At 34.4% G+C, this 13,740-nt stretch overlaps 1 protein-coding gene across 1 annotated transcript; it reads left to right on the top strand.

Annotated features, from left to right (window-relative positions):
- The first annotated feature begins 5,769 nt into the window (after nt 1–5,769).
- Nucleotides 5,770–11,124, top strand: LOC133879332 (uncharacterized protein At1g28695-like). Its single transcript, XM_062317857.1, has 3 exons — nt 5,770–6,024; nt 6,226–6,615; nt 10,568–11,124. Exons 1-3 carry the CDS (start codon nt 5,878–5,880, stop codon nt 11,081–11,083), a joined length of 1,053 nt encoding a protein of 350 aa, XP_062173841.1. The 5' UTR covers nt 5,770–5,877; the 3' UTR covers nt 11,084–11,124.
- Nucleotides 11,125–13,740: the final 2,616 nt, after the last annotated feature.

The raw sequence follows: 13,740 nt of genomic DNA, 5'->3' as shown, positions 1-13,740 counted from the left end.
GGGAGAGTCAAACCCTCATCCTAATTTCCCATTAAAAAAAAAAAAAAAAAAAAAAAACCTCGTCCTAATATTTGTTCAATTACAAAATTATATTTTTTTTAAGCAAAACGGTAAGCGAAAAAGATAAATTGGGATATTTAAAGGGGTTAAGGGGCTGAAACAAAGGGATCATCTTTCTCCTTACTTGTTCGTCATTGCCATGGAAGTGTTATCTCAAATTTTAAAGGAATACACTTCTGTTGGTTCTGGTTTTAAATTCCATTATCGTTGCTTTAAATTGAAGTTAACCCATTTATGCTTTGCAGATGATCTCCTCATCTTTTGGAATTTTAGCAATTATCTGGTCTGAAAGCCAACCCGGCCAAAAGTTCTTTTTTTTTTTTGTTCGGGTGTCTCCTCTGGTTTGAAGATCTCTTTGCTGGATAAGTTGCAGATGAAGGAGGGTCATTTTCTTATCAGATACTTAGAAGTTCCTTTGATCTCCACGAAGTTGTTTGCCTCTGATTGTAAGGTTTTGATTGATAGAATTTCAGGCCGTATAGGTTCATGGACCTCAAAGAACCTTTCTTTTGCTGAAAGACTTCAGTTGTTATCTTCAGTTCTCTATAGTCTTCAAGATTTTTGGTCAGGAATTTTCATCCTTCCAAAGAAGATTATTAGGGATATTAGCCAAAGGTTTAATCGGTTTTTGTGGAATGGAAAAGACAGTGATTCTACTAAAGCTAAAGTAGCTTGGAATGATGTTTGTTTTCCTAAGAAAGATGGGGGTCTTGGATTGAAAAATTTAGAAGTTTGGAATAGAACTTCCATTTTGAGGCATATCTGGAACTTATTTGCTTGTGCTGGTTCCATATGAGTTGCTTAGATTAAAAAGTACTTGCTGAAAGGTAGGATTTTCTAGAGTGTGAACATCCCTCAGGATTGTTCTTGGTGTTGGAGAAGACTACTCAAACTTCGAAATATTGTTAGGAACTTTATTTCTTTTGAAGTTGGAGATGGTCAGAATATTCATTTATGGTTTGATAATTGGCATCCTTGTGGTGTGTTAATTGAGAGGTATGGTTCTCAGGTTCTTTATGATGCTAGTAGTGGGCTAAACTCTAAACTTTCTTCTGTTTTGAGTAATGAGAATTGGTGTTGGAAGCCGGCCAAGTCTGAGGATCTGGTTGCTATTCAAAGTCGCCTACCAGAAATTGCTTTGGGCCCTGTTGATAATCCAGTTTGGAAGGTTGCTCGGAATGGTTCTTTTGTGAGTTTTGAAACCTAGGATTTCTTGAGGGATAAGAAAGCTGAAGTTGAATGGTGGCATTTGATCTGGTTTCCTTGTTCTATCCCAAAACATGCCTTTATTCTTTGGTTAGTAGTACAAAATCGGTTAACAAGTGATCGCCTTCTTGTTTGGGGTTTCAATGGATATCCTCTTTGTGGGTTCTGTCATCATGTTATTGAAAGTAGATATCATCTTTTCTTTTAGTGTAGTTTCAGTTCAAGAATTTGGAAGTCTTGTATGCAGAGGAGTCCTGGTGTGCCTTGTTTGCTTAACTGACAGGTTCTGTTGATAGAGGGTTGCAGAAATTGGAAGAAGAAAACTATGCTGGGGGTTCTGTGCAGGTTGGTTTTTGGATCTGCTGTATATGGTTTATGGAAAGCTAGGAATGCTATTCGGTTTTGTGTTGTTCCTAGTACTGAGGAGCAGATTCTTAAGATGATCTTTTGGGAAGTTAGAACCCGAATTTTTGGGAAAGGTTCTTTCAAGAAAACTAGAGAAAATGTTCTGATTTGTCAGATTTGGAATTTAGATAATTATGTTTTGAACTAATTCTAGTTAGTTGTTTTTAGTTTATTGTTGTTTGGTTGCAACTTGTTTTGTTTTGTTGTGAGTTGTTGTTTGCTTTGATGTAGTTGCTTGTTTCTGCAGTTTGGCTGTTTGTTTTGTTGAGTTGTAATTGTGTAACTCTGTTTCGGTGGTTTAGTTGTTAATAATATGCTTACTTATTCATCTAAAAAATAAGAGTCATCATAGTAACATGCACCTACCCGTTGATAGCCGTACAAGAAGGCCTAAAACCGTTTAATTCTTCATTTAATTGATTTCTAAGCCACGGTTATCTCTTATTGTACTTGAGCAAATAATTTTGTTTCGATCCCCCACCATTTTTTTTTTATTTTTTAAATAGGTCTGTTTTTTTAGCTCTTAGAACTTTTGTCTTCTATGGTCTTTGACTTTAGGTAGTTAACTAATCATCCAATTATTTATGTGACTTCATTCATTTTGAAGTACTAGGAAATGATTATTCTATTAATTCCCCTAATTATAACTATTAATAGATGCAATGGGCGTCCAACATCAAATTGCATAACACGGGTTGTTTCCCTTTTCATTTTGGCTGCCATAGGACATTTGCAAAGGACAAAACCCCTACCCATTTCTTCTATATAATTTTTCTTCTATATAATTTTAGGGTTGCACAATTTCCAATTACACTTTCTTAGAACTAAGCAACTTAAATTTGGACGGTTTAAAAGATACGTCATGGAACTTATCTGTCTTGGACAAGTAGGCTCGAAACCCTAATCTGCTTAGAATAAATGAGTCTCGTAATCTACTTTTTTAGGTAATTCGAATTTTACGAGATCTCAATTCTAAGTTTCATTGAACTTATTGGATCAAAATCTTCTTAAATTATTTGTTCGAATTCTGATAATTGTGAGATACCACTTAAGAGACTCAGACTCACCTAGCTAATAAAAATTGGCTTGTCTAACTACTTATTTGATCAGATAAATTTTATAATTGATATCTTATAATTATCTACTTAAATTCTCTCAAATTTAAAGAAATAACTTAAAAGGACCATATTCCGAACTTATTAGGTGCTGCCATGAATGGCTTATCCGATGCAACAAAATTTCAGCCACAACTGGTGAAGTCTCAATCTAAACTAGCCTATCATTAAATGAACTAAATAGAAATTTTGGTAGGCCTATTCTAGGGGATCTCAATCGTACAATTTCATTGAATTTATTGGTGATCCCTTATTTGGCCTTATTTAGCTTTTTGGAGACAAAATTTCAGCCACAAGTGGTGTCAGTGGTGTGAAGTCCCAATCTCAACTATCCTATCACCAAAAAGATAAATTAAAAGCGGTAGGAAAACCATTAAAATAAAAATTAACAAAAGAAAATATTTAAAATAGATGAGAAACTTGATTTAACTCTCATTATTTTTTTTATTATTTTTGTAATTATTTTTTAAAGTCCAAAAAATTTTAATTTAGTGTATTAAATTTTATTTTTTTTGCAATCACATCCCTCCCGTTAGGATTTGATGATAAATCAGTCAGATGGTCAAAAGGTAAAATGACATTTATACTCCTGTAAACTTTATAATATTACAAAATTACTCTTAAATTACAGTTATTTTTTTAAAAAAAAAAAAATTAATTACTTGTTAGGGTTTGATCACCCATGATATACAGTGTGTCAATCACCAGACCCATTAGACCCTTCTCCCTGTTAAGATTTAACAAAAAAACTTAACAGATGGATGAAATTACAAAAATTAAAAGTTTGATGCGTTAAATTAAAAAATATTATACTTTAAAAGCATAATTACAAAAGCAATAGAAGCTCTTAATTGTTTGCAGAGGGGAATCAAACTTAGAATTTTGGTTACTATGGGAAATACTCAATTTGTTTCCACCTGTATATCAGTGCAGGTTCCATCTTCTTTTCAATTTAAATGATGGTCTTGCTCTTTCTTTTTTTCTTTTTCTTTTTTTGTTTCTTTTTTAAAGAGTTGTTTATATATGGATTGGATTATCATTTCATTAGTGGGCTTCTCCTTGTCACCAAACATTTAATAAAACACTTCTGTAAGAGCTTTTAAGGTTTAATTACAAGTAAAAACCTTTACTGATAGACCTGGCCTTTTCAAAGCTTTTGTCAAACTGGATTAGAGAAAGCCTATTTAATAGATTAATTAAATTTAATTACATCTATCCTTAATTATTTAATCATGTTAATCCTATTGAAATCAAACAATTATCATATAGAAATTCTGAAATTCGTTTTAAAATCCCTTTTATGACCAAATTTAGGGATTCGGATGTCCAATCATTTTGCTGTCCAAAGTTTTCTTAAACAATATGTCAAATATTAATTAACTCTCTTATATTTATTATATGAAAATTACTAATCATAGGGATCAGCAAGGATAACAAAATTACTGAAAATCTCTATTAAAATAAAAATAAAAATACGCCTTTAGCGACGTTTAGCTATATGGTCCTCAAATTAGCGACGTTCCATCTGTGGTCCTCAAAATTAGAGTATGATTATACTCTTATTTTGCAATTTAGACTCTTTACTTATTTTGCAATTATTTTGAAACTTCTTAATGTCTGTTGTTTCATTTGTGGTTCGTATATATGAAGGGACTAAAACACCACTTAATTTCAACATGTGACTTGTAGAATATAATTAAAAAAGAAGAAAAAAAACATGTGACTTGTCGTATTTAAATTACCTAACGAAAGAAAATTCTAATACGACTCAGCTACAAAACCAAAATTAGACACAATTGATCATTTCTTACAACGATGCACTATCGATCTATACTATTATGCGAAGCTAATTATTGTTTATTATGTCTATATTTGTATAATATTAAATTCTAAATATACTTAATTCCATAAACATATCATTTATATATGTACGTCTATCTTAATTTTTTTTAAAAGTACAGTTTAATTTAATTTGATTGCTCATATCATTTTCTAGTCAATCTCTTTACCTCCTATAAATAAAGGCTTTCTGTATTATAAATCCATCAATTAAATAACCATAAGAGCTTTAATTTATAGACGCAGATCATAGACTGAACTACGTTAAATTCCTGTCTCTATCTTCTTTTATTTCTACTAATGTCTTTATTTTTCATTTGATTAAGATTTTCTTCCTGTAGAACAGACACTTTCTAAACTTTTTTTAAAAAAAATAAAAAATGCTATATATATTAAATAAGTATTCGCATTTCATCCATTAAAACTGAGGTGGCATCATCCTTAGATCTCGTTTTCCGCAAATTTTAGGGAAACATTTGTTGGAACAGTACTTCTTGTTTTCCTGTAATTTTTCCGATTCAATTCTTTTTAGTCTTTTAACTTGTATCATCTTCTCTATCAATCTATCTTTCCATCTGTAATACCATTATACATATCCGAAAAGTGCATGTCATGTCGTGCGAGAACATTATTTGATTTTGCACTTTAAATTGGTGAGTGTACTAGATCACCAGTTTCTACCTAAAACTTGTTCTTTTGCCAATAGTTTTTAATTTATTGGTTACCTAATTTCACCGTGAGAAAATTAATTAATGTCGCAAGTGACCTAGCTAATTAAGTCGTGAAAAATTTTAAAAAAACAACTTTAGCACAATTGGTGTACAACCTCAAAGCACATTGGGGTGAAGCACCCCAATGTGCATTGAAGTTGTGCACTAATTATGTTAAGGGTTGTGCATTGAATCACAATCCTTAAGCCATATATATATATACATATATATATATATATATATATATATATGAAAGAATGTTACAATTTTTTTTAATGTTTTTTTGATATCTATTTAAAGGATATAAATGTAAAAATTACATCGAAATGACATGCATACAATTTTTATTTTATTTTTTTTATTTTTTTTTTTATTATTATTTTTTTTTATCGCATGGCTGTTAGGCCTAGCTAATCCCACCAATTTCTTCCTCATCCTCCCTCTCTCTTGAAAGCTCCTCTTTAATTACACCGACCGACCAGCCAAAACCTTCTACTGCATAACTCTTTCAAAAGCCATCCAAAAACACCAAAAACAGACACATGGATCACTCAAAGCAGTCCATTGGAAATCCTGCACTGCTCTTATTATTCTTCGCCGGGGTCTTCTATCTCTTCATTTGGTCTTCCTTTTACAGAAATCCCTTCGCTGCATTCCAAAAGGAATCCATCTGCAAATTTTCAAACACAGTAAGTTTTCCGCTTATTCCTTCGTTCTACAAACATGGCTCCTCTTAGTTTTTTGTCTTCTTCTTTTTCCTCTTTTTTTTTTTTTTTTTTTTTTTTTTTTTTTTATCAACTAGATTTCCAGAACAGTACTGTGCATAACGCTCACTCTTCACTAGTCGAGTATTGTTTGCACTAAATGAGAGTCGACTTTAATGCTTGCAGACAACCATTTATGGCGCTCAAGATGACCTTGAAGAAGCTCTGTCCAAAGCTTCAATGGCAAACAAAACGGTCATCATCACTATCATAAACAAGGCCTACGCGGAGCAAGACATCAAAGCCGACACCACCATGCTTGACTTGTTTCTCGAGAGCTTTTGGCTTGGGGAGGACACTAGACCCCTGCTTGACCACCTCTTGCTCGTTGCCGTAGATCAGACGGCCTACGATCGCTGCCTGTTTCGAGGCTTGAACTGCTACAGATTGGAAACGGACGGTGTGGATTTTGGGGGTGAAAAGATTTTCATGTCCGACGACTTCATCAAGATGATGTGGAGAAGAACTCATTTTCTCTCACAGGTTCTCAACCGTGGCTACAACTTCATCTTCACGGTACGTACGTCACCATGATTATCTCTTTATTAATTTCTAAGCAGCGAATTATTAGTTTGACGTCTGGTCAGGAAACTGATGTTGGTGGGATCTATAAATTCTAATCAATTAATCCTTTAGCAAGAAAAAGTTGGCCATGGGCCCATGGTGCCATGGAATATATATATATTAATATTGCTTGCGTGGCTGCGGTTGAGTGGTGCCCTGTGGAAGTACGTACGTAAGCCAATAGGGCCCCCCTGAATCTTTCACTTTATTAATTTACTGTCTTTTTCTTCTGAGCCGCGAATTATTTCATTGAACTGTTTATGGCCTGAGGCAATCCAGTGGTAGGTGGACATCACCCTCTCAGTCACGTGATCAAACATTTCAAGACATATGCTCCAGCTGTCTTGGAAATGGTTCTAGATGCATGCCCGGTCTTGTTTCTCAAGCAGTAAGTGGTTTTATTTCTTGGGTTTTTAGTTGCAGACGTACATTTTGGTGTCAAAATCAGCTGCCATGGAAATGGCTCTAGATTTAGTTGCAACATTTTAGAATCAAAATCAGGAGTTGAAAATTAAACAGTGGAGATCGATTATCTCAGCCGTTTATTTTTCATAAAAGGATCTCGATCTAGTAAATTTTTTCACTAGAAACAAGCCAAACTCGAGAGAATCATGAAAGGGTTTTAGTTTGATTGTCTAAGGTTTTGATTCTAATCAAACATATATATATCAGTCATGCATAAAACATTTGAAAAAAAAGCTTAGGAAGTAGTACTTTAGGATCAGCCGAGGCGAATCATAAGATCATCTGGTTTTGGTTTTATGTGGGTGGCAGTATTATACAGAGATTTCATTATTCTAGAAACTAATTAAATACTGGGAATTGAATTAAGTAAGCTAAGTGAAAGAAATAATATAAGGAAACATGTTTTTCTAGTGACAAATAGTTGGTGGGGGTCACGTACAGTTGCGAGCAAAAAGCAATGGTTGGTGGTAATTAGTCAAAAAGGTAGGGATATTTTCTATAGCTAATTAAACATAAAAAGTATATATTTAATAATTCTGAGGCCATATATCAGAAAGGTAATATCCGATGAAATGTCCTTTTTTATTTTGTTTGCCGACACTCACGGGGGTCGAATGTGTAGTCGGTATGTAGCTCTTTCTCCATGACGTACGTATGACGTCCAGCCACCATGTTCTCCAACATGGATACATTATTATTATTATTATTATTTCTTTCTTTCTAAGCTATAAAGGGTAAACCGAAGTAAATATTTTTTTTATGAGAAATGATTTTTCACCACCTAAATATACAATTTTTTTTTTCACATTATCTATGTGGCAAGGTGGTCCTCTACTAACTTTAGAGTTTTTTTATTTTTAAAAAATAAAATAAAGTGATGGACCACCTTGCCACATATTCAAAGTGGTGAAAAGTTGTATAATTAGGTAGTGGAGAATCATTTCTCATTTTTTATATAGGCACGACCATATTAACAATACTTATTTGCTATGAACTAATTAATGATAGGAGGAGTAGTCTAGACGAGCTAGCTAGGAGACCGCATACATTTTCCCAGGCCTGTTCAACCATACTTGATCCGGCCAATCCCGTAAAAATAATCACAAATACTTCGCATTTCGAGATTCAACCCAAGATGTCTTACGTACCATCCACCAAATCACTTGTACCATCCACCAAATCACTTGGGAGTAAGCCAAAAGGCACTAAGGTGTGTTTTAACTATTGGCTCCTAGTAAGAAATTTTTTTTTTGACCCCTTGGCCCTTTTTCCTTTATCATCTTTTTAACTGGTTTATCTCATTTGAAACGATAGTTTTACTGTCAAAACTTTTTTCAATATTTCACGGGTAGCAACGGATATGTTTGAGAAGGTAACAATGAAATGAGCTTTACAAAGTTGTAGAAGCTTTGTTTAAAGCAAATGAAAATGGTTTAGTAAAGCAGTGCATTAAAAGAAGACGTGTAGATTTGAGGAGTCACATGCCTGACAAAGCTCGATTTCTTAAGGATGTATGACAAAAATAACGTAAAATGAGCAAAAATAGCTGAATGGCATTAGAAAGTCTAGAAGATATGCGTTTCATTTGTTTTTGTTATGTTTAGTAGAATGTTGTTTTGTGTAGAATATAATGTGTTTTGTATAACAGTTAGTGGGCTAATGTGTTAGTTAGAGTGGGCTGTTCTAACAAAAGGAGCAAAATAATGTTAGCTTAAAGAGCCATATCATACAGGTAAAGCCTTGTGAAAAGGCTGACAAACACACAATTTGTCCAATTGAAATTTATCAATTTCAGTACAGAAATTAAGACATTTTTTTATTTTTCATTTTTTAAATCTTTGGACAACGGTTTTCTTTACTTTTTTTTTTTCCAAAAAACTCTTTTCACTTTTGCTTATTAATTTTTAATTTGAAGAGAATAATAAAAATATCAAAACCGGGTTATGTTTAACTTATTTAAAATTTGCCTTTATATATATATACTTTAACTTCTACTTAAGAAAAAAATTTATTTAACCTCCTCCCATTAAAATGCCTGACTCTATCCCTGCACTAAACCATGGCCACCACCCGCGGTGGTCTGATACATTAGAATCAAATGGCCGGCCTCTCACCGATCGATAATATTATCCATGAGAATGACATCCACATTAATCTTATGTCAAGATCAGTCATGGGTTAAGACAGCAAACTTTCACATGCGACTTATTTTGTTGGCCAGAAAACTTTCACATGTCGTGCCCTACGTACACGGCTAGCTAGCCTAGCTTGTCTGCATTGGTCAAATTTTGAGTTGGATATATCGATCTGGTTTGTAAGGGGAACGTTGTCGGGCCTACGACAGATCTACAGAAGTCTTGAGCCGTGGAGAAATGTTTTGTAGATTGAACTTGGAACAATATTCTCGTCTCATTTTGCTTTCGTGTACGCCACTTAATACATATCGAACTTCTTATTTTGATTATTAAAGGTAGAGTAATGCTATACATCATCCCCTTGTCCTCCTTTTATCAGCCCAAAATTGATGTGGCTCTTAAAATCACCATTGAATTTTTTTTTTTTTTTTTGAACAGAAAAATCATCAACACTTTTATTGCTGAGAATATCAAAATTTGATCCTATCACCCGAGGATCTAGGGACACACATAATCCCTAAGAACTATATCACCATTGAATTTTTGATATATCACTCTTGGATTTTGATCCAATGGTGATTTTAAGAGCCACATCAATTTTGGGCTGATAAAAGGAGGACAAGGGGATGATGTGTAGCATTACTCTTAAAGGTAAACCGTACCCTAACCGCTATCCACTCAATTATTTTGATTATTAAAAGTAAACCGTACCCTAACCGTCTAATATATAGATAATTGGCTTTTGGGCTTGTTTTAGTATTTTGAGACTCTTTTTAAGGTTTATTTTAAATGATTTTGAAACTGTTTTGAGACTCTTTTTAGTGATTTTTTTTTTTAGCTTGTGTTTTAAATGAAACCCTAAACACTAACACGTCATTATGGTGAATTTGTTATATATATATATATATATGTATAGTTTTTGCTAACTGCATCCGTGCGCATGCGATTACGCAGATAGCGGTTACCAGTTAGTTCCGCTTAATAACCATCCACTTGTACAGGCCTAGCTTTTTATATGGCATTTTTTGCTTTTTTATTGTAATGCGATATAAAGGTGAAAATTATTTACAATATTTTGTATATTGAGTTGTTTAATAATGCTTTTACACAGTGTTAATGTCAAACGGTCCTAATCCCTCTTTTTGGGTAAAGAGTGTTTGATAATGCTTTTACTTTTTCAATAGAACATTTAGATTGATATTTACTTCGATCTTCTTCTTTTTCGATAATTTGTATTAATTTTTGTTTAATTAATATTTTAATTATATAATTTATATATATAGTTGATGAATTTCTTGTAACAGGATGCCGACGTAATGTGGCTAAGGAACCCATTTGCAAGGCTAAGCAAAAACGAAAGCGACGATCTCCAAATCAGCACCGACATATTCATGGGTGATCAATTGCCGGAAAAACAGCTCATCAACACCGGTTTCTATTACGTCCGATCAAATAGCAAGACCATCAAATTGTTAAACATCTGGTACTACCTGAAAGACAACTCCACAGGCCAGAAAGAGCAGGACGTGTTGTTGAATCTAATACGAGGAGGCATCGTCGGAGAACTAAACATTAGTGTACGGTTTTTGGACACCCTCTATTTCAGCGGGTTTTGCCAAGACAGCCAGGATTTCCGGGCAGTGACCACCGTCCATGCCAATTGTTGTCGGAGTATTGACGCCAAGGTGAAAGATTTAAAGGCCGTCCTTCGCGACTGGAAGCGATTCAAGGAGGACAGTTCTTATGGAAGATTGGCTAATGGAACAGCAAATTTAGCGTGGTCGGGGCACTTTGAATGTTCGAATTCATGGAGGGTATAATAAGCGGCCTGTGGGTTAAGGTTGTTTCATTTCTAAGTTAACGTATGCGTGTTTTAACTGACGTTTCATATTAGTCGTGTTAATAAATAAGTAACAAAAAAATCACTTACAACACGCAAGGTTAATCAATAGAAAATGGATGCGAAGAGTAACATTACTCTTTCAAATTTATTGTAAAGGAACTTAAACACATTGGAGTCTAGAAATAGAGTATAACTTATGTTCGGTCTCGACAGAAATGAAGGGGTTTTTGCCCACTAATAAGAAATCGACACGTCAGTTAAAACTTAAAAAATAAAATGCTCCTGATTTACTAGATCCCTCTTGCTGCAACTCTCCATTTTACCCTTCTAAAAAAAAAAAAAACCTCCCACCGCCCAAGAACATCACGATCCAGCTAGAAGAAAAAATCCGATCCACTACCCAAATTCACAGCCCCACCGTGGCACTGCTCAGGCCGGAATGCCGCCACCACCGGGCCGCGCGTCCACTCCCCAGGCCCTGGGGGTGGCCGCGCGGCCACCCTGAGCCACTGGGGGGTGGCCGAGCGGCTACCCCTGGTCCATGGGCGGCCGCGCGGCCACCCCTGGGGTCTAGGGTGGCCTTCGGGCATACCCTAGATCCATCTAGGGCTGGCTCGATGGCCACCCCCGAGGCCTGGGGGTGGCCGCCTGGCTACCCTCGATCCATGGGGTGGCCGCATCGCCACCCCGAGGTCTGGGGGTGGCCACCGAGTCCGGTTTGTCGCTCACAGTCGGCTGGGCTATCTCTCACCGCGAACCAGGTCGACTTCGCCTCCGTCGACCGGCTTATTGGTGGCGACTGCGGTTGTGGTGGCAGCGGTGGCGGGTTGGGCTGGGGGTGGGGTTTCAGCCGGTTGCTGTCTTGGTTGCTTGAGTTTTTTGTTCTTTTTTTTTTTTTTTTCATGAATCTGGTGTGATTGAGTGTTTTCACCCTATATTGCTTTGGTGCACTAAACTGACGTGTCAAGTGCTTATTGGTGGGCAGAAAACTCTTGTTTTCAGCCATAACCGTATAGAAGGGGCTCTCCTAGAAATACATACATGCAAATAATATATGATATATTATTATTATCATTATTTGGTTTTTAATAATATACGGTATTAAATTATCATTTATTTCAAAAGTTTATATTTTTGGTTTCACACGTAAAAATCTCCTCTTGCGAGTCGCAAAGAAGATCTCACCCACAGCCCACCGCAAAGGATCCTTCCTGGGTGGGTTCTCTTCTATCATGAGTGAAATTAGGAATATTAAGGAACGAGATTTAAAGGGAAAAATACATATAATTCCCTTAAATTATTAAATCATTGTCAATGTCCCCACAAACTATCAATTGTGTCAATATCCCCCTTCAAACTATTAAAACATGTTAATGTTCCCCCTAATGACAAAATACTATTTATAAAATTATTGTTTTTTTTTTTTTAAAAAAAAAAATCTAGATAAAAAGGTTTTTTTTTTTTTTTTTTTTTTTTTTTTTTTTTTTTCAAATTTTCGTTCTTTTTTGTTTTATTAATTTTGGTTATTATTATTTTCGTTTTTTTAAAAAAATTTATTTTCTGAAAAGTTATATTTTTATTTTTTAGTTTTAGTTTTTTATTTTTTCAAATTTATAAGGACATTTTTGTTTTATTGAAAAAAATTTAGGGTATTTTTTTCTTTTTGTTAGTCTAAGAGAAAACATTGACATGTTTTGGTAGTTTGAGAGGGATATCGACACAATTGATAGTTTGGGGGGACATTAACAATTAAGTGGTAGGTTGAAGGAGATATGTATATTTTTTCCAAATTTAAAAAATAAAATTAAGGAGTAAAAATTTTATTAAAAAAAATTATAGGAGCATTTTTTTTTATTATTAGAAAAAATTGAGGAACATTTTGGAGTTGGGGTCTGCCCTTGTTTGCCACCTACTTGGGGTGAGATCTCCCCCGCCGAGAACAGGGGGTGAGCTCTCCTGATATATATATATATATATATATATATATATATCTTATAATATTGCACCTTTTTTATGATAATCTAAAAGAATGTTAATTTTTTTTTCGTCCTTTTTTTGAAGATATTTCGAAATAAAATTGCTCTAAAAAATTTAAGTGCGTTGCACATTAGTTTATTTCCGTAAAAAATGACAGACATAATTAACAAATAGGTTACATTCCAAATTTTAAATACCTAATTGGGATCAATTGGAAATTTTTTTGACTTTGAAATCAAAATTAAGAAAGCAATGAAACATTGAGAGTAAAATGTAGTTTTTCCATAGGTATAAATAACTTGCTCAAGTTGCTCTCGGGACAGATCGGTTGCGACCCACAAAGATCAATAAATTGGCCCAATTGTGACTCAAGTAGAGAAATGGAGGACTGGGTTAGGGTTGTTAATTTTGACACGACCTACAAATTTGACATGAACACGATACGAATATATAAAGTTTAAATTTATGCTATAACTTGTTTATGATTCGTCAATCCGTTTATGACTCGTCAACCTGTTTATGACACGTTTCCATCCGTCAACTTGTTTATAATTTGTCAACCTATTTATCATATGTTTACGACACATTTATAACATATTTTTGACCGAATTAACTAAAACACACCAACCCGACGGACGGACCGACCCGCCAACCCGT

This window comes from Alnus glutinosa, chromosome 10, assembly GCF_958979055.1.
Source record: "Alnus glutinosa chromosome 10, dhAlnGlut1.1, whole genome shotgun sequence".
Taxonomy (NCBI): domain Eukaryota; kingdom Viridiplantae; phylum Streptophyta; class Magnoliopsida; order Fagales; family Betulaceae; genus Alnus; species Alnus glutinosa.
Note: the sequence above shows the minus strand (reverse complement) of the source record. Positions and strands in the feature narration are given on the sequence as shown.

Coding starts and splice junctions, on each gene's coding strand:
- LOC133879332 (XM_062317857.1), top strand. CDS start 5,878: ATGGATCACTCAAAGCAGTCCATTGGAAATCCTGCACTGCTCTTATTA. Junction 6,025..6,225: donor TCTGCAAATTTTCAAACACA/GTAAGTTTTCCG, acceptor TAATGCTTGCAG/ACAACCATTTATGGCGCTCA. Junction 6,616..10,567: donor GCTACAACTTCATCTTCACG/GTACGTACGTCA, acceptor TTCTTGTAACAG/GATGCCGACGTAATGTGGCT.